This window comes from Equus quagga, chromosome 7 (assembly GCF_021613505.1).
Source record: "Equus quagga isolate Etosha38 chromosome 7, UCLA_HA_Equagga_1.0, whole genome shotgun sequence".
Taxonomy (NCBI): domain Eukaryota; kingdom Metazoa; phylum Chordata; class Mammalia; order Perissodactyla; family Equidae; genus Equus; species Equus quagga.
This window is the reverse complement of record NC_060273.1, coordinates 115,335,979-115,362,084: the sequence shown is the minus strand read 5'-3', so window position 1 is coordinate 115,362,084 and position 26,106 is coordinate 115,335,979. Positions and strand designations below refer to the sequence as shown.

Below are 26,106 nucleotides of genomic sequence, written 5' to 3'. Positions count from 1 at the left end.
ATTTTTTAATGTCACCTCAGCAGTGCTGGAGTAATTGGCTCCTCTGTCCCCCTTGTCAATTTCTCACAGGAGCATAGTGTGCAAGGAAGTATAGACAGCCAGTGCTGGAAAACTGGTAACACCGATGTGGAAGCCCATCAAGATGATGAAAACTACTCACTTATCATTCAGCAAACAAATACCAGAAAGCAGAAACTCTGTTATTTCACCTCATTTGCTTTGTTATGGTACACCTGACAATGCAGTCAAAATAGAAGGGTCTGGATATCTCAATGTGGACTTCCAAATGTTCAATTCACTAATAAATGTATTCTGAATGGAGACTATACTCTACCTACAATATGACAGGTCTGAAATTGGAAAATGAAATTACAATATAAGATGAAAATATTTCCCTTATTTACAACAAGAGGTTCTGATCTGGAGCATAGAACAGGAAATTTGAATTCAAAGATACAGTACACAGGGACTAGCGATACCCAGGATACTCACAGAAACAAAGAATAGGCCAGATTTTCATACGCCACTTCTTTTTATTATTACCTCTGGGTTCAAAGAAGGCTCATGACATTTGAACAAACGAGAGCAAGAAAGCACTCCTACACTGTGGGGGAACTTACCGCATCCCTGTGTTCTCCTTCTTTAGGGGTAAGGACAACTGAGAGCAGGATGATTCCAAGATCATGGTCAGGATAGTGGGGATCTTTCAGTGTTAAGGTCACATCCGTGGGCCTGTGATATGAAATATTGAGATTTTGAACAGTCATTACATAAATAAGCCAAAATATATTTTATATCAACAATTTATTACTTTTAAGAAGAAAAGCAATTTTGTCTTCCTTTACTTTCCTGGTTCAGTTTTTGTTATTAAAAATCTCATCAGTGTATTAGGTTATCCAGTAAGTCATGGACCATTTGGTTATACTTGGACTCACTGTCTAAGTTTCAGTCCTTCCTGGGGTTCTAGAAAGGCCATGGGGTTGCTGGAAAGGCCAAGAAACTACAAGAGTATTAGAAAACTCCAAGTCCCTTCTCTGTGATCTCTAAACACACAGAAAGCAATAGCAGCTATTTTTTACAAATTTGAGTCCAACATACAAATGATGATCATTTACTGACTACTACCTTCCTTTTAGCTCTTTAAGATTTTTTTAACCAGGAGCATAATTTAAAGTAAGCAGATGAGTGAGAGAAGAGGAAAATATAAAATATAGTTTCCCTGATATACATTATGGATATACTTTAAAAGCAATGTATAATTATCTAAAAGAACTTCCAACATTTAAAATAATGCTTCTATCTTTTGGCTGTTTAAACCTATGCCTAAATAACTTTTAGATTTAGAAACACAAGAAAATCAATACTTAGAAGAGTTGATTAATACTTAGAAAGATTTAGAATTAGATAAGCATCTCTGAGGAAGAGATTATGAATTAATATTACCCACAATCATTTCGAGAAAATATTACAAATCACACATTCAATTGACAATGTGTAGCTAATATCTTGTGTCCATATTTCAATTAATAGTGAACAAATAGGGGTTCATATCCTCCATAAACCTAAGGGACTGTGGAATATTCGGCACCAAACTGGAATCTTGAAATGTTGGCAAATTGGGAACGTTCCCTTGCTTGTTCAGTCACTTAATCATTTTATTCACAAAACATGTATTAAACACATATGAAATGCCACATACTGTGTTAGGCTCCGGGTAAAACCCGGAATTCAAGACCAAAGATAAGATCCTTTGCTTCATGGAGCTTAACTTTTGGTAAACAATACTGTTGGAGTCCAATACTGGGGAGAAGGGTTGATGGAGAAAACTGGGTCCAAATCCTGGCTACACATCAGAACCAACTGGGAAGCTTTTAAAAAACGCTTAATCCTGAACTCTACTCACGACAACTGTGGTTCTGTAGATGAGGGATGGGGTCTGGAAATCCAGATATTATAAATCTCCCCAAACGATTTTCCCATACATCCAAGATTGAGAGCCATAGATACTTTTCAGTGCTAAGATTTTGCGATAGTAGGAAACTTTTTCACATGATGCTTAATTTACAAAGTCAAGGAATGAGGCTATGAAAAATATGAAGTTTTCTGATATCAGGGCATTAAAGTGAAATATAAGTAACCTATCATACTGATAATAAGTGTAAGTTATAATAGTTGTGATGCAAATCGCTCCAATATCAATTTAGTTATAACTAATTATTATGGTTTGATAGTAAGATCTTGTTCCTTTTATTTTAATAAATGCATATTAAGCATATGTTTTTATATAGGGCTGAAATTTGATTTGGTTCATTTTCCCATAATGATTACATATAAAAATTAACAGGAAAAATTTATTAAATTTTTATAATGATAACACGATAAAGATTTAGGAACATTTGCAATTGCTTTATGACTCTTATCTATTATTTTCTTTCAAAGCAATACCTTAGTGCATCATATAGTAGCATAAGTATTCATGTGGCTACTATTATTATCCATCTGTCTACACCCAGAGACTACTGATTTATATACAGAATGTAATGGAATTCACAAATATATGATTTTTAAAAGTAGTAATTTGATGTTTACTTGGTTTTAAGGGGAGGGAACAGTTTGCTAAATACATAAAATAAGTAATGTGGCAAAATAAACACCAAATGCTTATATATAATCTCTATTTTCTTAATTCTGCCATATTTTTCCATTTAAAATTATTTTTCACTAACGATTTAATAGAGAACAAGAGAAATTTATACTCTGTGATTAAGTCCAGTAATGCGCATATCCCTATGCAGAAGTCTGCAGGGAAAATAACTGTGGCCTTTATAGACCAGCAGAGCCCATTCTAGTCAGAGCTCAGTTTTCATGGTAAAGAACAACATAAACACCATCTAGGACACTCCCTTCAGCCGTGGTGAGGTGGGGAGCCAGCAACACCTACGTCCTTAGGTCAGGCCTGTGCTGGGCTCTAGGTTGGAATGGAGGACACGTGGGAAGTATAGAAAAGGCTGCTTTTTTGTCTAGTCTGGGGCAAAATTGACCATTGGAAGACCAGTAAGCTGCCACTGTGCTCAAACAGCCGACTCTAACACATAAGGGGCTTCTACCATTTATATTTCATTACAGTTAAAATATAACGTAGTGATCTGGCCACTTACTCTGCTTTCCTGCTTTCCACTATTCCTGACACATGATTTAACATGATCGTCTAAAATATCTTCTCCTTAAAACCATCAAAGAAGATCTCACAGCCTCCTTTGCAGCCCATTCTAGCACTACTTGACCTTTTAAAACCTATTTTTTTTCTTTTGTAGTATTAATCAGTTCTTAGCTCCTATGTTGAAATACATTAAAAAATATATAAGCCCATAATTAAGTGCAAGGAATGATTAATGTTAGTAATAATAATATAACTTGACAACGAGTCAAGCAATGATAAGCTGATGTAACTACTAATATAAGCAATCTGCCTCCACTCTCGGGGCACTCCTTGATAACCTAGGATTACTGATGATGGCAAAATTAGAGTCTACTTTGGCTCAAGTGACAAGAGAGTTGCTATTTCTGAAGCAAAGTGCACATGTTTTCTCTCCTATGTGATGGCCTGATTCTTAAATTAATAATATAATTAACATATAAAACCCTGTTTATGCCACACTACAACCATACTAGCAATGTGAGAGCAAGGAATGTCTTATGTCTAGATTTCTGGTGCTTACCACAGTGCTGGGGACAAAGTAGGTGCCCAAGAATTTAATAGTTCTTGTTGAACAAGATAGGGAAGAGATGTTATTATTTCCACTGGGTAGGAAAGATGTACGTGAGAAAGTCTGGCTAGCATGAAGGCTCACAACTACAAATGACAGAAAAGTGACTAGAACTCAGATCTGCTGATGTTTTCTATCATACAGGCCCAGCTTCATAACAAGGTGTAATGACATTGCAATAGTTCAAAAGTCACCTGTTTAACTCCAATTGTGTGAGATCCAGAAAGGCTGAGCCCATAAAGTCATCCTGTAGTCCGAAATCATAGTCAAACACCTAAAAGGCCAAAGAGACAGGATGTTATTATAAGCAATTCCAATATAAGGTATAAATGAAAACATCTTGATTATAAAATATTGGTTGTCTATGTCACCCAAAACAATGAAATTTCCTAATATTTATTTTTAAAAATTTATTTGTTTTTGTGTTTGAGAATAGTAAGTTCTCACAAAACATTAAATTGAAATTATGTCTAATCTTTTACTTACAATTATTGGTTTATATGGAATAGAAGTTTAAAGAAGATGAATAACAAAACCAAATAAAATATAGTGAATCATCAAAAATGTGCAAACCACAGGTTTAGAATATTTTCCCTATATTATGAAAGGGCTATTAGCTTTATTGGAAGGCAAAAGGAGTTGGCATAAAATTCAACAAATACGTCTTCCATATTGGGCTATAGGTGATGAGAATATGACTCCAATTTCTTCATATTTCTCAGTTCACTGAAGATGAATTCTCTGATATTATAGGACAATGCCATTTTAAACATATGAATAAGTAAACATTGAGATATTATGATTAAAGTACTTTGTACAGTTATATTAAGGTTAAATTTAAGTTTTTATTGTCACAAGCAATGACTAGGAGACAATATTAATATGATTAATGACAACAATACAGAAAAAAAAGAAAAGAGAAAACATATTTCTTTCTTCTGTCGAAACTATTAATCTGGTATCTTCTCTGTGCCCTTCATGCTTCTTATTCATACTACAGTGAATGAGACAGGCAATGTCCTTGACTTCTTGGCCTCTATGTTCAAGGGCTGAGACAATCAATAAAAACCCTGATGGATATATACAGATCAGTGATGAGAGCTATGGAGACAAAAGTCTAAGAGGGTGTGTGGAGAGCTGCTGTTTTAGATAGGGAGTCCAGGAAGGCCTCTCGGAGGAAGTGTGTTTGTGTAGAGACCTCAATGATGAGTAAAATTAAACCACACTAGAATGAGAACAGTGCTCCAGGAGGCGGAAACAACAAGCGATTAGCATGCTCAAGGATCATCAAGAAGCCAGTGAGGTTGAAGCAGACTGAGAAAGATGGAACACGGAAGGAGGCTGGAGAGATAGCTCAGAGCTAGACCAGTTAGGGCCATTTCCAAAACACTCTCAGTAAATGGAGGTTGACTAACTTCCATTCATTTGTTAATTTTCTTACTCATTCATCCCCTAAGCTAATATTGATTAAATATTTATTATGTGACAGACAATGTGCTAGGCATTGAGAAAACAGTGGTGAGTAAACTGACATTGTCAACGCTTACAGTTTAGTGAGGGAGACAGATGTTAAACAAGCAAATGCCCAGGTGATATGTAAGTACAAAATTGATACGTGTTTAAAGAAAAGAACAGGGTATGAAAAGAAAAAATTACAGTGCAGATTAAGGGAAAGCTTTTAAGATTGAAAAAAAATGCTACCAGATGCAGTTTAGAGCGGTGCTCCCTGAGCTTTTCAAATAGAAAATCTCTATATTGTGCAGTGGAATAAATGAGCATAAACAGGGAAGTCTGCTCTTGAATGGACGACCCAGGCCATTGGACTCTCCAGGATGTGAGATTCTGTCAGGCTGACAGAATCCATAGTCCAGCACTCCTGTGTCCAATTCTTGGTACAACAGTCAGAAAACTTGAAGCAGACAGATCAGTGTGTACAGCAGCCCTGAATCAGTTCCTGTTTTTCCTCTCGTACAGGTGTACTTCAATTGAAACAAACTTAATACGTAAAAAAAAAATTGATATTTAAACAGAAAGAGAAATACTTTGCGTTACAAAAGGATTGTTAAATTGGAAGAGTCACAGGGCATTTATTTAAGTAGTAAGCTCCCCTTAATGCCTTTTAAATTATTCAATTTACAGTCATTTGATTTACATACAACCTTTCAGGGGTACATTTGTTGTAGAAAGCGCAGCACTCCTGCAATAAATATTCTCCTTGATCAATTACACTTCTGAGCTTTAGACATCAGCTCAGCGGCATATCACAGGAATATATTGCACATCTTATGCAACTGACACCTCGGCATTTGCAAGAGGCTGCAGTAGTGTATTTTGCAATACAAAATTACACTAAAAACTAGAGGAATTTCTCTTGAGCAATCTTTTCTTATTGCATTGCCCTAAGGCTTAAAATCTTAGGGAGACTATAGTGACATATAACCAATGAGAATACCTGGGGTCCATCCACACATGTGAAGTGGAGAGCTGTGAATCCAGAGAACTGACTAGTGTAGACAGCCCGAGTGGGCTATTCAACATTTGAACTCCCTTTACTATCATGATGAGAGTCTTTCCTACTGCCCCAATGCTAGACATTTGCTTTAGTTCTCAATTCCTATTAATCAGCAAAGGCATAAACATGGGAAAGAATGCAAACACCAGAATCATTCACTAATGAAGTTATTAGCTATGCTACTTTGTTCCAAACTCTATAAACTATTGTCAGAGGGAGTATTGCTCTAGATGGAGCTTCAGAAATATGGAGCATAGAAAAGAGATAAAATAAGAAAAGGTACTCCCACCACAGTATCAAGTGCAGTTAACAATGATTAATGTTTAGTCAATGTTTGCTATACATTAGGCACTATGTTAAACACATTATATAGATTTTTAAATTTCATTCTTACACAACTAAGTGAACAAGGTGGTGGTGTTTCATTTTTCAGATAAGGAATCCAAAGCTTGAAAAGTTTATGTTACTTTCCCCCAAATCCCAGAGCTAGGAAGAGTTAAATTCAAATCTTGTTGTATTGCATTTCAGATGCAAAGCACATTTAAATTTAACAAATATAACTTGGGCACTCACTCTGGGTGAATCACTGGGAATTCAAATGTGAACAATTTAAATGGGATCCTTGCTTTCATGGATCCTCCACTCCATGAGTTGGAAACATTAGGCAACATTAGGTAGAAGTTTCTTGGGGCTCCATAACACGTCTCTTCATCCTCAAGTGGGTTTAGAATATCAAGTGTTTTATTCTAATCAACGAATTTACTTAGCATCTTGATTCAATTGTCTACCGAGAAAAATTGCCTTAGGGAGTGCATCAGTTAAAGTGCTTTTGGATACAAGTAACAGAAAACCTAACTCACACTGGCTTCCACAAGAATGAGAATTTGTTAGTTCAAATGACTGAAATGTCCATAGGTAATTATGACTTCAGGGGAGTTTTGATTTGGCAGTTCATATGAGTCATATATTTATTCATTCATTTATTTGAAAAATATGTGGTAAGCACCTACAATGTGCCAAGTACTCACTGGAAATATAGCAGTGAACAAATCAAAGTCTGATTTCTTGGGGCTTACATCTAGGGGAGATGCAGACAATAAATAAACATGCGCCAGGTAGTGATAAGTGTCACTAAGAAAAATATCTCAGGGTATAGGAGGAAGAGGAACTGCTATTTATATAAGATGTTCAGGAGGACAGTGAGAAAGGCATCTGAGTGAAGCAAGCAGGCGTAATGAGAATAGGAAGGGAAAAGCTACCCAGGAAACTGGCCAGAGGCTGGTGTGACTGGAAAGAAGTGAGCAAGAGAAGAGAGCTGGGATATTAGTTCAGGCCTAGATCATGGAGCCCCCCCATCCTATGACTTTGGGTTTCATACCAAGTATGGTGGGAAGTCACTGGAAGATTTTATGCATGTGAGTGGCATAATCTAATTTATGTCTTAAATTGTTCACACTAAAACTACTTGGTTAATTACATTTTATATTGAGAAAAATAATGTAGGAAAGTAGACCAGTGGTCCTGGAAAGAGTTGATGGAGACTTTGGATTAGATGTTGAGGTGGTGAGATGTGGTCAAAATTCGGATATACTCTGATGGTAGAGCTGACAGAAATTACTAAAAGCTCAGACATTAAGTATGAGAAAAGATAGGAACGAAGGATGTGCAGGAAAGAGTGAACACAGCAGACTGGATCTTGCCATCTTTAGATAGGTCTGCTTACAGGACTGGCTCTTGGTTGGCATCCAGGAACTTAACTTTTGAAACATTCCCATTGTTAAGGCTATTTTGCTCATCTGGTGCATTCAACACCTGCTTTCCTTCTGGGAGTCTAGCATTATGATAGTTGTAGCTGGTCATTTTGCCTAAGTGACCAGCTCCCACTAAAAACCTTGGACTCTGAGTTTCACGTGGGCTTTGTTGGGCAGAAACACTGCACACATGTTGCTTTATTTCACTGCCAGAGAATGAAAAGTGGGCTGTGTGACCTCTCCCAGCGGGAGGGATAGGACATAGGAAGCCTGTGCATGGATTTCTCTGAACTCTGCCTGAAGTGTCTTTTCCCTTGCTGTAATAAACTATAACCATGGGTCCAAATGCCTCCAAATACAGTCTTTCTAGTCAATCACCAAATGTGTCAGTGGTTTTGGGATTCCAACTCAAATGATGACTCCTAGGTTTTTCTCCTGAAGAATTGGTGACTGGAGGTACCATTTTCTGAGTTGGGGAATGTGGGAAGAAGCAGGTTCGAATGAAGGAGAGGTGGTGAATTAAGAGTTACTATAAATCTGACCTTAACATGTTGAGTTTGTGATACCATTAGACATCTAAACGGAGAAGCTGAACTAGTGGTTGAGTATAGGTTGTTTGGGGAAACAGTCTGGGCTGAAGATATACACTCAAGAATTATCTGGAAATAGATTGTATTCAAAGCCACAAACATGAATGAGATCATCTGGAGATGAAGCAAATATAGAGACGAAATCTAAGAACTAAGAGCACTGAGGTACTCCAACATTTAGAAGTCTAGGAGAAGGATCCAGAGAAAAGAGGAAACAGCTAGTGAGGGAGTAGAAAAACCAGGAGAGTGGTATCTTGGAAATAAACTAAAGAAAGTGTTTGAAGATGGAGGGAGAAATCAACTGTATCAAAAATAAGTGATACAGCCTGAATTCCATTTCTATCTCTCCAGTTCTCATTAGAGCTTCCTAAGTGGTAATACCTCAACAGGCTAACTCTCCATATGATCCTAACTGCCTGCCAGGAGCTCCAGGGTGGCATGTTCCCTCATTCACATCCAGTGGGGGAGAGTGAGCTTCATTCTCAGTACAAGTCCTGAATTTACTCTGGATGGGCCAGCTCATGTCACATGCCTATTCTTGACAGGGATATGGAATTGGCTGAATGGTTAGTCTAGATTGTGTGCTTATTTTTAAAGACAGTGATAATGTCAGCTTTCATGGAACCATATGGATCTCCAAAGAGAAAATTGGAGCCCATCAAAAAGGTAAAATAAGGGATTTATTCTGGGAAAACCCCAACGAAGATCCCCAACAGAGAACTGAATCTAAGGTTCCTTATGATGGCTCCAAGTGCCATCATCACTTGCCTCACTAGAGTTGGGGCTACTTGACACCCACCTATAGTTAGTCCTGGTCTTAGCTTTAGGACAACTTCTGATATGAGTTAGGAAAGATTTTCAGAATTTCTAATTCAATGCTCTGGGTCTCAGCATCAAGTCATCCTCACCAAATATCTTGCAACTTATGGAAAGACATCCTTGAAGCTGGTCTATGTGTTAGTTCTAGAATCTCACTAAGGCCCTGCTTTGACCACCCATTTGGACATACCCATAAATCTGTGTTAGGCACCCCTTCCCCTGATGCTGACTGATTTCATGGAGAACCATCTCTTATCTGATGTTATTCACACTTAACACTTCTCTTATTGCCTCCATTAGGTAGCTGAGCAATATGCCTGTAACCCAGGAAATGTGTACCTGTGCTAAGTGGAAAGGCCCCCTTTATTTATTCAACCTCTACCTTAACTTTGTTCTAAACTTTATCTTTTTATCTATTTCCATATTTCCTGCATCTCTGGAACTTGCTTTGATGCCTTGTCATTTACCTTTCCTGATCTGCACCGTCTGCAAACTGCAAATAGCCCTGTCTCCTCCATGGGGTACCCTACTCTGATCTTGCCAAGCCCTTGGGATCGGGATAAGTTGGCCCTTCCATGTCTGCCCTTTACTATTACAGTTCACTGTCTGTGTTGAACTGTGTTCTGAGTTATGACAGCGAGTATCTAATTGGCACTTATTCAATAACAGTAAAAACTCCTTGGGATTTTCTATTATGTTCACTGCATGGCAATGATTGAATTAGTGACAATATATTTACAAGGCTTCATTTTTCCACTTCCCGCAGAATATATAGCAGTGTATCCAATTTCAAAATGACTTGAAGACATTTTAAGATTGGTTTACTAATAATATTTTTAACCAAATTAAAGCCTCTTTAAAGGTCTTACTCATCCCATGAGATCATATAATATGACCCAAAATATAAGATCCTTCTCAGCGAATGTGTCCATGACTCATTTTCATACTAAGGCAGCTTCAAAATAACCATTTCATTGTAAACGAATAATTAAACTCTAAGTCACAGAAGTGGCACTGTAAAACAAACAAGACCTAAGCGCTGCCATTGCAATTAGTCATCTTTAGTGGAAAACAGAAGCTATGTTGCTTAATTACTGGGTGGACTTAAGCAAACCCTTAATCTCTCTGAGGCCCATTCACCTGCAAAATGGGGATGAGAACAGTTACTTGCAGGGCTATTGTGAGGATGAGATGAGATAACTAGGCCTGGCACCTAGCACAGTGCTCCAGAAATGGTAGCTGTTATGATGCTGAAGATGTGACTGCAGATTTCATCTTCCCAAGACTCAATAACCTCACACGTTCTTTGCCCATAAACCAAAAGCAAGTCCAATGACCCTTTTTCGTTTTGCTACTGATTTTTTTTTCCGTCTAAAATAGTTGAGATTCTTGATTCATGCATTTAGGAAGTGTTTTTGAACCATGCAAGAAAAAACATCTGAGATAATACAAACATCTAACTTTAGAATAATTTCGTTTGGGTGCTCTGTGATTTACGGCTGCAAACATATTTTCATTCCAATTATTCAGTTGTTTGCATTTAAATGTCTAGAAAAGTGGCCCCCTACTCACTCAGTGAATCAGAATAAACTACTGTGTATAAAAATATATCTCAGAGGTCCTGAATCAGAATCTTTCTGGGGGAGACTTGGACATCTAGATTCTTTAAAGCTTTACAGATAATCCTGATGTACAGCCTGGGTTGAGGATCATTGGTGTATGACATTCATTGAGGGCCCTAAGAACCTACTGAGAAATAATTTTGGATAAGACAGTAACACGGTCTTTAACTTGAACAGAGCTTGAAGTACCTTTGCAATTTTAAATCTTAAGCTTGCATAGATATGTGTTATTTAAGTAACTGTCAATTTTGTTAAAATGATCATCTTAGAAACAGGAACATGGCCCTGAACTGCAATGTTTTCCCCGTTATCAAAATCTTTCTATTATTCAGAAGAGCATTCCAATTTAATATCCAGATTTTCTGATCATGACTGGGCCAAACAAGCCCTTTATACGAGTTCTGTCTCTTTCACTGTCACTCTGGGTGTTCACTGTGTACCTCGGATAAGAGTGGCAGCGAAATGATGATGGAGAATTTTAATTCAATCCAACAGAAATGGATGTTGAATTTATCCTATTATTTAGGACGTGTGCCAGAGCACCCCTGTGGATACAGGTTCCTGTGGCTCTTGTCTCAGTTAAAAGTACTGCATTTTAACTCCCAGCTTCTACTGCAACCTTATTATAAATATTTTTCCAGTCCATTCCTCCAGCCTTGTTTTCACCTGCCCTTACTGCAAAGTCATTCAGAGCTGAAGGAATATTCTCTTTTCATTAGAGAAAGTGTATTCTTATGTATTTTGTGTATAGCATTTAAAAATGATAGTTCCAAGGCTTTTTGAAAAAATTTTTTTTTCCTAGAAATGGTACAGGCACTGCAACTTTAATCTGATTTTCTAACCTTGCCTTAGAACTGAATTTGCTTCCCTGGGTAATCTTTACCTTGATACCAATCAGATAACAGGGTACAAAGTGACTTCTTTTTCCTTTCACTAGACATGAGAGCGTTGTACACATTTTCTAACCATCTAGTTCATGGATACATTTCCATTTTACCCATCACTACAGAATTGGTTAGTCCCCAAGAAATCTTTCAGGCAAAACTTTGGGAAACTTATCAACTACATACTTAGGAGATTCTCTTTTCATTGATCTCATAAATTATCCTGCTATGATTTTGTTTTCTTTCTGCTTTTTATCCTCAAATCCCCCCAGTACATAGTTGTATATTTTGGTTGTGGGTCCTTCTAGTTGTGGCATGTGGGATGCTGCCTCAGCATGGCCTGACAAGTGATGCCATGTCTGTGCCCAGGATCTGAACCAGCGAAATCCTGGGCCACCATGGTGGGGTGCGCGAAATTGAGCTCTTGGCCACAGGGCTGGCTCCCCTGCTATGATTTTAATAACACCTTGATTATTTTTTTCCTTTCTGTGGAGAAGATAAACAACTGGAAGCAATACAAATGAAGAGTTGAGGAGAAGGAGGTTGCCCAGAGATGGATGAAAGAGGGATTATACGAGATTTTTGACTCATGTGCCAGTTGTGACAACTTAGAGAAAAGGATGGGGCATGTGATGTTGTGGTGATGATATCAACCCTGATATCAGTTTCCCCACATTAAACCCAGCATATATGGGGTTAAAACCAAAACACTCATTCCCTACTTACTCTCTGGCTTCCTGGCTCCAGAATCCACTATCCTCCATGGAGACAGACACCGTCAGGGACAAGTACCTGGATCATCTCCTCCCCGCAAAGAGATAAAGGCCACTGGGAAAGCTGCTGACCAGCAAGGTCACGGGCTCCCTCCTCTCTGCAAGTGTCTCAAGGCCAAAGACAGGCTGGTGGGAAAGCTCTGACCAGCAAGGCCATATGCTCCCCCTCCCCTACCTAAAACCCCAAATAAAAACCCTTTTTTTTAGCTTTTCGGGGAGTTTGGGATTTCAGCGTTAGCTGCCCTCTCTCCTTGCTCAGCGCTGTGCAAAAATAAAATTCCTGCTTTCTTCTACCACACCCGGTGTCAGAGATTGGCTTGCTGTGCAATGGGTGAGCGAACTCACTTCAGGTTCGGTAAAAGTGAAACTAGAAAAAGATTTGGTCACTGAATGGAGAGTCAGACATAGGAGCCAAAAAAGAACACAAGTATCTAGAGATGTGAATTAAAGGGAAGTCAGGCATGAAAATAAAACAAGAAATTAGGATTGTAACCCTCTCCTTAAATTCTTCTTCTTCTCTTAACACTACATCAAATGAGAGAAAAGACTCCTTTTTTTCATTTTTGAATTTTATGTTATATTATATTATATTATATTATACTATATTATATTATAGAGACAGGAATTTTTCTCCCCCTATTACCTTTACCCTCCTCATCTTCCAAGTAAAGCATTTTGTTTACAACCAGGAAAGGTAGATCCCTATAGAATTCTTAAACAGAAAAGCTTGGTTCTCTGTAAATTTTTCTTCTTGCTAGATTATACGGAGACTTGTTTTTACATGTTCCCAAACTGCACTAAATCAGTTAACGGCAGCAGGTGGGAGGAGATGGACTTCGTAATCCTAAACGATGGGCAAAAGTACTGTCCTGAAGAAAAACCCTCCTCCAGCTCTCCCTCCCCTCCAGCTCATATCTGTGACATCATCAACAGATCAGAGCTGTGCATAGCAGAATATAGCTGTGGTGAAAAATCTCGCCAGAGAATCACAATAAAAAAACATTGAACAGGGATTTTTACCTCAGATTGCATTAGGAAAAAACAAATAAATGGCTCACCTTTATATACAATGGCTCCCTAAGATGCTCAACAAGAATGCAAGCTTTCTCTTCCCACACAGGATTGAGGTTCTTGTGTATTATTTTACTTCTAAAAACTTCTTTTCTTCCAATTTTAAACTTCACGTATGGATCACTTGTCCCTGTTAAAGAGATACAGATGGATCCGTGTTAATCACATCTTTCTAGGAAGCAAGAGAATAGCTCATCTAAATATCAGAAAATATTTAAAGGAATAAAAGTTAAATGAAGCTTATCACATGGGAAAATAAGGGTGGAGTGTTTTTTCCGAAAATATTTCTTAAATACTGAAGTGACAATAAATTATTATCTTCTGATCTCAATACTTTTACCTTGTTCTAGTATTTTAAAAACTCTATTGCATGCTGCATATGTAAATTTAATTCATGTTTTAAATCCTAGAGATTAATCTGACATTTCTCTTGGTATCATTTGGTCAACTATACAAAGAGCGATCAATGATCTTGGCTGATTTAACTAATTTTAGACATACATGCTGCTAAAACTTTATACTAGTTTAATGAGCTTAGGGAAAGGTGAGTCTCAAATTGAGCTTCAGTTTCATCCTTGGTCCCATATTCTCTCTTGCTCAGAAGTTTCCATTTTAGAATGTTAGGACGGGATGGAGGTCTCAAAGGAAGGCATAAGGGGAAAGCGGAACAATGTTTATGAAATAATCTGGACACTTCACCTTAACATATTATCCCAAGCTCCCTATGATGATAAAGAAAATCAGAGGTCTCAAGTTGCTCATGGATGCATAGCTAGCAGGAGATGGAGTCAGCATTCCAACTGAGGCTGTCTGACTTCAATGCCTGTGTTTTTTCTCTATACCTGCAAGAGGGAAGAGCCTTTGCATACTCACATATATATGTTACACCATTTCTCATGAATGAGACCAACCTTCATCTAAGGAGTCAATGCTGTTATCAAGGATTCCTAGAAAAGGCGAATCAGGGATGTCCTCAAGTAAATCATTCCAGTGTTTGACAATCTTCATCCTCAGGAAATAATTCTTTATACAAGGCTTGACTCCCTTGTAATAAAATTTTGTTTAATTCTTTCTGTTTTGTCCAAACGGAAGCTATAGTTGATAACTATGGTCCACATGATTTAAAGAAAAGTATAAGAAGCTCTTTGAACACTGTCAAGCACCATATAAATGTTAGGCATTACAAGGAGGCCGATATCCTTAAACTCCCTGTCTATATCCTTCCTCAGTGCTCCACTCACCACAGTGACACACAAACATCTACGCTAAACATAAGAATTGCCTTATAGGATTTGGCCTTTCTTCTTCAATCATTCGAGCTCTCTCAAAATTTTCCACATTCCCCAAATACATATACCTTGGGGTTCTTTTGTTTTTTGTTTGTTTGTTTGTTTGTTTTTGCTGAGGAAGATTGGTTCTGAGCTAACATTTGTGCCAATCTTCCTCTATTTTGTATGTGGGTCACCGACAGAGCGTGGCTTGATGAGCGGTGTGTAGGTCTGCACCTGGGATCCAAACCCACAAACCCCAGGCCACCAAAGCAGAGCATGCGAATTTAACTGCTAGGCCATGGGGCCAGCCCCAAATATACCTTGTTTTTTGTATGTCTGGACCTAGGTATAACAAAATAATGATCCCAATTTCCCATTGAAAAACTCCCATTTAGACAGTTTAACTTTATCATAATGGTACAAACTTTAAAAAATATTTATAAATGTAAATTCAGGCCATTACATGGTAATCAGTTACAATTCATTCTTTAGGGGAGTCAATGCAACCAAAGTGTTTAATGGCTAAAATGGCTATTTTTAACACAACAGCTCTCAACTATGGGCTGAGGACCCTGAAGATTGGGAGTATTGCAGCACATATTTTAGGGATATTAAAATGCATGTACTCATTTGAATTTTCTCAATCGTGCCCTAGATCCAGTTACTGTCTTTGATTTTGAAAATCATCTATGCAACTATCACCACCTAATAAAATATAATAAGTTCCATAATATCAGAGCCATCTGGGTCTCTGATTTTTTAAATCTCCAGCACTTAGTACAAAATCACACCTACTGTTGGTCTTCAATAAGCATTTGGTGAATAACTTAATGCCTTAATGACTTGATGTGGGTGGTAGACCTCTCTTTCTGCTGATTTTTGTCACCTCTACTTGGATATCTAATTGACGTCCTAATGGTAACAATGTCCAAAACATAAGTCTTGATCCTCTCTCCTGCTAAGCCTGCTCCTTCCTCAGGAGGCTCCATTATTTGATGGTTGCTCAAGCAAGACACTTGGAAATTCTTCTCGATACCTCCTTCTCCATGCTTCGCACCAAGGACACCACCAAACCCAATTAATTCTCCTCCAGAATGCACCTTGGATCTATCTTCTCTGTCTCCACTCTAGTTAAGCCACCATGAATTCTGTGCTATACTACAATAACAGCCTCCGGACTGGGCTCTCCACATCTTCTGTGTCCCCTCCATCAATTCTCTATAGGGCAGCCAGACTGATCTTTTCAAAATGCAAATTTAATCTTCCCTCTTCTTTGCTTAACACATTTTAACAGCTTTTAACTACATCTACAATGAAATCCAAAATCTAAAACATGGTATATAGGATTTGCCATTTCTCCAACTTCACTTTTGGCCCCTTACAATGTTCCAGCTATACTGTTACTGGAAGTTATTTTCTGTTTTCAGTCTTTGCGTATTCTAGCTAGGGTCTCTGCATGAAAAGCCTCTCCCTCCCACTCTCTTCCCTCCTTTGCCTGGCTGACATCTCATTACCCTCCAAGTCTTAGTTTAAATATAATTTGCTCAGGAATGTCTTTCTCAACCTCCCAGTCTGAAGTAGGTCTCCTTGTTATTTTCTCTTGGCATCTTCTCTTTTGCTTAGCAGTACTAATCATTATGTTACTTATAAGTTATTTGTATGTCTACTTGTTAATTGTGTGAATTTTTCCACTGGCTATGACCCCCATTAGGGCCAAGACTCTGCCCCAACACACGGCACAGTGTCTGGGGTAGGGTAGGGACTCAAGACGTATTTGCTAAATGGGTAAGTCAATGAATGACTATAGAGTTTACCGTGTACAGAGTACTATTAAAAACATCCTCTGAGAAGTTAGTAAAACCATACGTTAGCAACGTATATTGCAGGTAAGAAACAATCTGAGATTCAGTGTGACTTGCCCCAAATCACACAACAAATAAGCCAGTAACAGGATGGCAGGCAAACTTAGACTTTTAGACTCCAGGTGCAATGTTCCTTCTATTCACCTTTTCAGGAAATCTGAACACCCGTATTTTCCTCTAAAATGCCATCATAGAACTACGATGTTAAGATGTTGAATCATCATTTAGATACCATAAATAACACTAATATTGACAAATAACTTATTCTGGTCTATAAAACTCTCACACTTATTTCTTGTCTAATCACCCTGTGTCTCTGTGTGTCTACTATTGTCTCCATTTTACAGATGAGGAAACTAGGAAAAGTTAATTAGCTTGTTCCAGGTCAAACTAGAACTCAAATCTGGAGACCAGTCTAGTTAGTGTTTTTTCTGTCACATTCATCACAAAACATTCCCTCATTTCACGGTGTAACAATTCTCTATTTCCTCAGTGCAAAAAAAGTATGAATAACTCTTTTTTTTTTTTTATGAGGCAGATTAGCTCTGAGCTAACATCTGCTGCCAACCCTCCTCTTTTTGCTGAGGAAGACTGGCCCTGAGCTAACATCCGTGCCCATCTTCCTCTACTTTATATGTGGGACAACTGCCACAGCATGGCTTGCCAAGCAGTACCATGTCTGCACCTGGGATCTGAACCGAGGAACCCTGGGCCACCGAAGCGGAACGTGCACGCTTAGCTGCTCGCCACCAGGTGGGCCCCTGAATAACTCTTTAACAGGAAAAGTGATTTCAAGAAACTTGGCCTCGCATTTCTAAATAGTTATTGATATTAGTATCTCACTTCATTTAGTTTAGCTGCTATGTGAAAAGACTGACAACTTCTGGTAACTTAGCACAGAAGCCTGTACACTCAAAAGTAAATCTTTTTGAGAAGCAATCTTTCTTGCTTCTCCCCAGAAACGTTCTCTTCAATTGCTGTGTAGGTTAACTGTCAGAATCTCCTTAGAGTTGAGAACAATGGTTCCTAGAATCCTGGGGGGGGGTCCACAGTCTTGACGTAGAACTTAAACTACAAAAAGGAATCCAGATTGCTCTAGCGAACATTTACTGAACGCTCGCTACATCAGATACAACATACCACCTAGCCAGCCGATGAGAGGATGAGTTCCAGTGTTATCTTGAGTTTAGAGTTGAAGAAATTGCAGCATGGAACAGGTAAGCAATTTCCCCAGAGCCACACAGTGAGGATGCTGGGACTTGAACTTAATTGCCACTCCAGGCCACCTCCAAACACAACATTTTTCATGCTTGGTGTCCTATCCATGATGCAACTTGAGGCAATAAATATCCAATGGCCTGAGGAAATAACAATCCAGCTAATGAGGGTAGGTCTAAGGGTTAAGTCAGGGATGAGGGACAGATTTCTGACTCTGTGAAGACGCAAAATTCTCAGGGACTGGTGTAAGAGAGACAGGCTGATTTTAGGGACTCTGAAACATGTTATGGTGGTGAAATATTTTATAAATGTGTGGCTTTGGCCATAAGGTGACCTGGATTGGAGATGGTAAATATGTTAGCAAATTTCACCGTCGCACGTACAGGAAAGACAGATCCAGATGCTCACTCGCGATGAGTCAATCTGACTTTCCCCACTTTGTTTTGACTCCATAGGATAAAATTTGCTACATTTTTCTCTTTCCAACCATCATTTAGAGACTTTTGGTTGCTACTATTAAAATTTAATAATTTTTAATAGTCAAGTTTCTTTAAGGAATTTCTAATTGTTTTCAGGTTCTTAACTTAGGGACCTTTAGTGACTCAGAGTCCTTAATGGTTCAAGACCTTCAGCTTGTGATTCCAACACAAGGAACTGGAGACATTGTTCTTTTAATTTGGGTTAAGTAAAAGATTTGTATCTAATGCTCTTATCTTCTATGTTTGAAAGAGCTTTTCTAACCTTATTTCATCAAGTTATTACCTGGTGATTATTAATAGGTAGTGTTTGCTTTTTTCTTCTTCTTTTATTTTTTGTGAGGAAGATTGGCCCTGAGCTAACATCTGTGCCCATTTTCCTCTGTTTTATGTGGATGCTGCCACAGCATGGCTTGACAAGCGGTGTTAGGTCCATGCCTGGGATCCGAATCTGCAAACCCCTAGCTGCAGAAGCAGAGCGCAAACTTAACCGCTACGCCACTATGCCACCGGGGCCAGCCCTTGTTTGCTTTTTTTAAAAAGGCATTCTGTAGTCAGGCATATTTGGAAAACACTGGTTAAGAACAAAATTAAATAGATTCATTTTCTATAGCCTTTAAATAAGTGAATGTGCACTGTCGCTCTCCATGAGGGGCTGTGACATGCAGCATTTCCCAGGCTTCTCTGAGTGTGGAGCCTACTTTTCTTGAGTGCATCTTTCAGGTCTAATAATCCCTGATCTCTCTTTGAGAAATGCTACCTTATTATATTTCACAGATATGGAAGTTTCACGTTTTAGAGGTTCTGTTATTGTGATAGACTTCCTAGTGAACAAAACTCCCAGTAAATACAAGCAACTAACATGTGGCTAATCTTTATAAATATACAAAAAAAAAGATTTAGTTTGTTGGTTCAAAAAACTCAAAAAATTAATAAATTCCAGGGCCAGTGCTGTTTTGTTGCAATATCGCACTCAGCCACAAGATGGCACTACCACTCATGAAATTATTGAGAGGCCCGTGGTTCTGCTATTCAGTTAAGGCATCTCTACCGCACACTTCGTGGTTCTGAGGCATTTTCTAGCAGCTTGTGCTTTGTTGTTATTAGCTGTTATTCATGAAATGAAAACAGGGCAAACAAACATGGGAGAAGAACTAGGAAGTGTTAGTCCTAAAATAAAATTCAGATTTTATTGTTTTTAATGTCATATTCAAGAGCAACCTTTCACCCATTCATTTCGTCAGATAGCATTAACTTCAGACTTTGTTTTTCAAGATTATTAATTATTTTATAATTATAAATTCTATGCTTTAAAAATTCTATAGTATTCTAGATCTAGGGATTATCAGTTTATTTCTGAACCCTAGGATCAAACTGTAGAAAAAAGAGGAATTAGTTTGTGGAACGTTTTTTCACGTCGTAAAGGAATACATGTCCCCAATGCCATGTTTTATTTTTTCTTTTAGAGTTAGGTCACTGATGAGCACGTCAACATTTTGTGTGATTGAAGTAGTCGTTTAAGTCCAACACAGAACTAAAGCTTGTCTGACTGGGTCAACCTTTGTGCAGCAATAAGCACAGCATACACAAGATGGCAGCCTCTCTTCCCTTAAAATAGCATTAAAGATTTTTGAAATGTAAATAGTCATCTCGTAACGAGGCTCTTGGTTTTCACTCTCAGAATGAACGAGCCTCCTGGTTAACAAGTTTAAATCAATCTTATTCCAAATCTCGTATGTAGTGAAGCAGAAACAGCTGCTCCTGTTTCAGAGACCTATGATCACTGAATACTGCTAACTCCTAATCAAAAACAATGCCTAAGTGAACAGTGCCTTCTCGATTAGAAGGAGGAAGAGACAGAAGAAAAAAAGACAACAAAAGAAACAGAGAAGCAAACATAAATACAGAAATATTCAGTGTGGACAGTTAAAAAGAATTCAAAGTTACGCTGCGTCTTCTGGGAGGTATCAGATCTTCCCACAAATATTTAAAGCTAACTACCTTTGTTGCCCAAACGCAACAGGGAAGGTATCTGCCGTATAATAAAGTCCTTCCCACTTGAAAGAGGTCTGTAAACACAGTGATGCTCAAAGCATACATACTCAGAGCAATAGCTCATGCCTCTATACACATTTATTTTTCACTAATGATTTAAAAATCTTCAAAACTGTTACTTTATTTAGGTGTTAAAATTATTCCCTTAAGCTCTCTTATTCCTTCCTCATTTTTTGTTGGAGATTTATAATGTCCTACAATTACGTAGAGCTAATAACTAAATACATTAAAATTCAAACGCAAGAGGTTTATAATGGTATGTGGCCTAAGGTAATAAAATAAAAGTAAACTGACTTTTTTCCTGGTGAGTAATATGAATATCCCAATGATTTTTAAATTTCTAGTTAATGAAGTTACCATGATACAGAACATAGATGAATTAAAAATAACACTGTGATAAAATGCAGTATAGGACCGAACTAAGTAAATTTCATCCTTTGAAGAGTAGAAGGCACTTCAATACGCATGACATAGAAAAGGTGTGAACGACAGGAATAGACTATTGATTTTTACGAGTAATTTTTTGGCTAATTTTTCACTTGTAAATGCAGACTTCAGGATATGCAAGAAAAATTTATACATGTTATTTCTGGGATAGATATAGCTTACTCAAGTTTCCCTTCATAGGTTGCATAAATTACATGTGGAATCTACATCCAATTTTCCGAAAACTTCTGGAAGTTGAAGTAAATTAAAATATGAAAGGGTAGTGCTTACTTACTTTTTTCACACTGCTTTAGACAAATACTGCTTTAATTTTGAAGTTGTATATTAATCTGTAACATAAGAGCAACCACAATAGAGGGCAATGTCCTAGATGTCATTTTTTCCAAAGGACTTTACTCCCATTGCGTCCGAGACCTCCCTCTAGGACCAGTAATTAACGCATTGACTAGATACAATATATATTCTCCCATATTAAAAAGGTTTTACCCAAAGGGAAAAAGTTTTCCCTGGAATTCTGCTGGAATATAATACTATGCTTTTATAGCCATCCTAACCCCCCAAAAGATTAAATATAAAGAAATTAAAAAATTTTTAAGTTTCATACCTTTCCTATTTAAGAAAATCAGAATATTAAAAAAGTATACCCTAAAGTTTCTATACTCTCCTCATTCCTTTTTCTTCTGGCTATTCCAAAACTTTTCTGAAAATTGTTTCCTTGAGTGTCACCATGAATTTTAATCATCAGTTTCAATGGCCTTTTCTTTGTCTTCAGCTCCTCCCATCTGTGGGTCACACTGAATGTCCTTACCTCCACTGACTCTGGAATTTCTCTCTCTCTTTTTTGGGGGGTCTATAACACTACCCACAGTAGCCCTGTGGTGGAAAGAATATCGGCCAGGGAGTTTTACTTCTTATATGCAGTGTGATCTTAGAAAAGTCATTTAACTTCTCTTGTCTATAGTTTTTTGATCTTTAAAGTGGGGGAATTTCCCAAGTTTCTTTGAGGAGAGTAAAGGATCTCTAATAAGATTTTACTTCCATGCCCTTGGCAGAGAACGAGCCATCCCACATAAATGAATTTTCCAGGAAACTAAAAATTGCCACATCAAACACCAAGACCCGTTTCATTAATGCATTTGAAGAAAATATTTCTAAAATTGATTCTGCTTTTCTTCGTTTTGGGTAAATAATGAATACAATTTTTTAAATGTGGGGCAGAGTGCTATTTGTTGATTATGTGTGTCTGGGAAAGATTCTAGGAAAACAAAGTTAAATCTTCTGTAGAAAACTAGCAAAATTTGAGTAGAAATATTTCCATTTCTGAAATACCAACTGAATACTAGAAAAGTCAGAAGATACTTCTTTTATCACAGAGACTTTTCCCTCCATGAATATTTTGACAACCTGTTTATTCTATATATTCTTATTTTGCTTTATTCCTTTCATTTAGAGTTGTTATAAACTCAAGGACAGTATTATTTCTGTTAGTATACGTGCCAGTGAACAAAAAGTGGTTGTTAAAATATAACAAGTTAAAAGTGATTTGAGGGGCTAGTCCCATGGCTGAGTGGTTAAGTTTTAACGCTCCGCTCCCAGGCTTCACTGGTTCAGATCCTGGGTGCGGACCTATACATTGCTTATCAAGGCATGCTGAGGTGGCCTCCCACGTGGAAGAACTAGAATGACCCAGAACTAGAATATACAACTGCCTACTGGGGCTTTGGGGAGAAAAAGAAAAAAGGAAGATTGGCAACAGATGTTAGCTCAGGGCCAATCATCCTCACCAAAAAAAAAAAAAAAAGTTAAAAGTGATTTGAGGTGGAAGGAGCCTGAGTTCCCAAATCACTGTGTGGAGGAGAACGATCTGCTAACCAGAAGCACCTGCCTTGGATTACTAAGTGGGGGAGAAATAAACTTCTATTACACTTGAGCCATTAAAATTTTGGGGGTGTATTTAAAATAGCAGTTCAGCCAACCCTAACTGCTACAGATTCCTAAATCTTGGGAATTATAATTATTAAAATTCCACTTGCAACCACAGTTTAGCCTGTCTCACCTGATACATATTCCTAAGCCCTCTGATTCTAAGTATTCTAATTCTTAAAATATCTCTTGAAACCTTCTCTGCCACCACTGCCTCATCATTCCTTATCTAGATTATTCTATGAGCCTTCCGCTTGGTCTCCCTGCTACGCTTCAAATCTCTCCTCCAAAGGCCACTGGAGTTCTGTCATGTACAAGTCAGCCACTTGCTTTTAGACTACATTTCACTCATCTTCCGCACCCACCAGCACTGCTGTGGGTAACCCAGACCCCAGAACTCTGGCCCAGGGTCAGTATTTAAGCTTCTCCTCGTCCAGGGGATCTTGCACGAATGTGAATGCATTTTTATTATCTCATACGGTTACCATGGAGCCTTCTGATCCTAATTTGGCTTCTGGGGCAGATTGAACCCCAGCATCCATTTTCCTCCTTTTCATAGTAATAGAGCCTCTGTGAGTTTAGCAGGACATGTGATCACCCCATTAGAGAATTTCTTATCCTCCAAGCAACGGGTGTGGCCATGTGACCAAGTCCTTGTTGGTAGATGTGAGCAGCAGTGACATATGCAACTTCTGGATCTTTTGGTGAAAAGTTGAGCAGTTGCTTTGGATCAGAGAAGGAAGTCACGTGTTGATGAGGGCACAGCCACTTCATCAGCCTGAGAGCTCTCACTTCTGAACTTGATGTGGGAGAAAACATCTCTCTTTAAAGCCATTAGAGTTATGGGTCTCTTGTTACCAGAAACTTAGCTTGCACCCTACTACAACTGTCCAAATAGACTTTCCTTCTAGAAAAGTTTTTTATTGAAATGATTTATTTGACTTTATATAGCCAATCAATCTTGTTTGCATTCCATTCAGTGCAGTTTCATAAGACTAGGTGGCTTGAACCAGCTTTTCCCACAGCCTGGCCATTCCTGGCACTGGGGTTTCTCACTTACAGAACTGGAAGGTAAAATCCAGTAAAGAAAAAGAAAACGTGTCAAGGTGGGAGGGAATTAACCTTCTTGAATCCTTACTGTGTGCCTGGGGCTTTTAAGACAAGGCTTCTGTTAGTTATAACTATTGCCCTGTGAGGTGGGCTAAGGCAGCCTAGAGGGGGCTTTCAGTAAATGTTTGTGGAATAAATGAGAAAATTAATATTCTTAGTGCTTTACAGATGAGTAAACTCACTCTGAGAATGTAGGCTGCTTGCTAGAGTTACATGGCTAGTAAGTGGCAGCTCCAGAACCCATTACAAAATCTATTTGTTCCTAGATTCCAAATTTCCTCCACTGCATCATGATGCCTAACCTGTAAGCCTTTCTATCAACCGACCTATCAAGACTATCAGTTTTGAGCTCACCTGTCCCGTAAGGCATCCTCGTCAGAGACTGGATTCTATACTAGGAAGCCATGGGTCTCACTGAACTTGGCAATTTTTAACTCTGAACCATTACTATGGCAGGCTAGCAGTTAGACAGATGCAGGTGGATGCAATTGGACAGATGATTTACTTAGTGTCTTTTGCCTCCATCAGACAGAAAATGTCATGAGGGCAGAGAATTCTTCTGTATCCCAGAAGCTACCATGAAGCAGGCACTCAACTGATCAATGAATATTTGTTGATTTGTATGGATAACATACATTACTATCAATATATTAATTTTGCTAAGCTGGGCACTTATTCAGATGCCTAAAACTAGGGTTCTCTGCAAAGAATGACATTGTTCATGGTGGGCTCCATAGAAAAAAAAAGAAACTAAAATCTTTTTCATCAATCAAAACTGTAAGTAATAACACTATGAATAGTTTTATGACTCTTGTTTATTGATTGCCATCATAAACTGACCCAATTTTAAAACAATTACGTTATGATTAAAATGTATCACAAATGCATGGTAATTGAATAGTACATTCTTTACCACATCAATATATTTGATTTGAGAAAAAAGAAAAGTCAACAAGCTCCTATTTGTCTCCCTGCTTCTAGTCTTCCCCACTCCAATTCATTCTCTAAAATCTTATGCCTAGATTCTTTTCCTGACACAAAAATCTGATGTTACTCCCTTGCTTTAAATTCTTCGTTGCTTCTCACTGATTTCAGAATAAAGTTCAGACTCTTTAGCATGTCATACAAATATTTCTCTGCTGATTTCTCCAGATTCATCTCTCACCAGGCCTCTAGTCTACAGAATAACTTGCAGCACCTCAAATTCACCGCTTCTCTCCACACCAGGCCCCTCCTCACTCCTCTTTCAGCACCGAATTCCAGCCTTGCTGCTGCTCGGACATCTTCCCTGGTCCATCCCATGCACATTTTTAGGCCCTTTTCTTATGCTCCCAAACATCCTCAGCAATACCACTTGTGGCCTGAGGCCTTGTTTATTTCTGATCCCTGGTGTCTGGCACAAACCTTAGGTTATCACATGTGATCAAGAAATGTTGGTCGACTGAAAACACTCATGGATAACTGAATGAAGGAATGTCTGTATCATCTCAAAATAACAACTGAAACAAGATAACCAGTACTTGAGTCGCACACCCTTTATTCCCCACTCCATTCCCCCCTCCCTGCTCTTATTTACTATGATTCTAAGAATCTCATTTGAATTTTATTCTCCAATACTGAGTCTGAGAGATATAAAGCTTAATCTCACAGAAGCATTGTGCTACCACTTCTACAACAGTAAGCATTTTGCCACTTTCCTAAACTATAGTAATAGACATTCTTTGTAATTCCTAAAACTGGTCAATCTGTCCTTGTTCTACAAAATGCTTTTAGACAATCTCATTTGAGTAGCAATCTTCTTAGAGTGTTTATTTATTTGATAGATTGATTGACCTGGATTTATTCAGAATAATCAATTAGAAATCATACCAGAATAAAGGTGAATGAATATGCTTGTGACATATCTCTTCTACTCTTATACCGTACGTCTGATAAATTGGTATACTAAACAAACA

General features: G+C 38.1%; 1 protein-coding gene across 17 annotated transcripts in view; it reads right to left on the bottom strand.

Moving 5' to 3' along the window:
• The window catches only part of MCTP1 (multiple C2 and transmembrane domain containing 1), a 358,609-nt gene that overhangs the window by 221,167 nt on the left and 111,336 nt on the right, over positions 1-26,106 (bottom strand). For all 17 annotated transcript variants that reach the window (XM_046668197.1, XM_046668199.1, XM_046668192.1 and 14 more), the window contains 3 exons: positions 13,777-13,919; positions 3,962-4,041; positions 621-732 (listed from right to left, as the gene is read on the bottom strand). In XM_046668197.1, the coding sequence (XP_046524153.1) occupies positions 621-732; positions 3,962-4,041; positions 13,777-13,919 (335 nt within the window). The remainder of the gene's footprint in view (positions 1-620; positions 733-3,961; positions 4,042-13,776; positions 13,920-26,106) is intronic.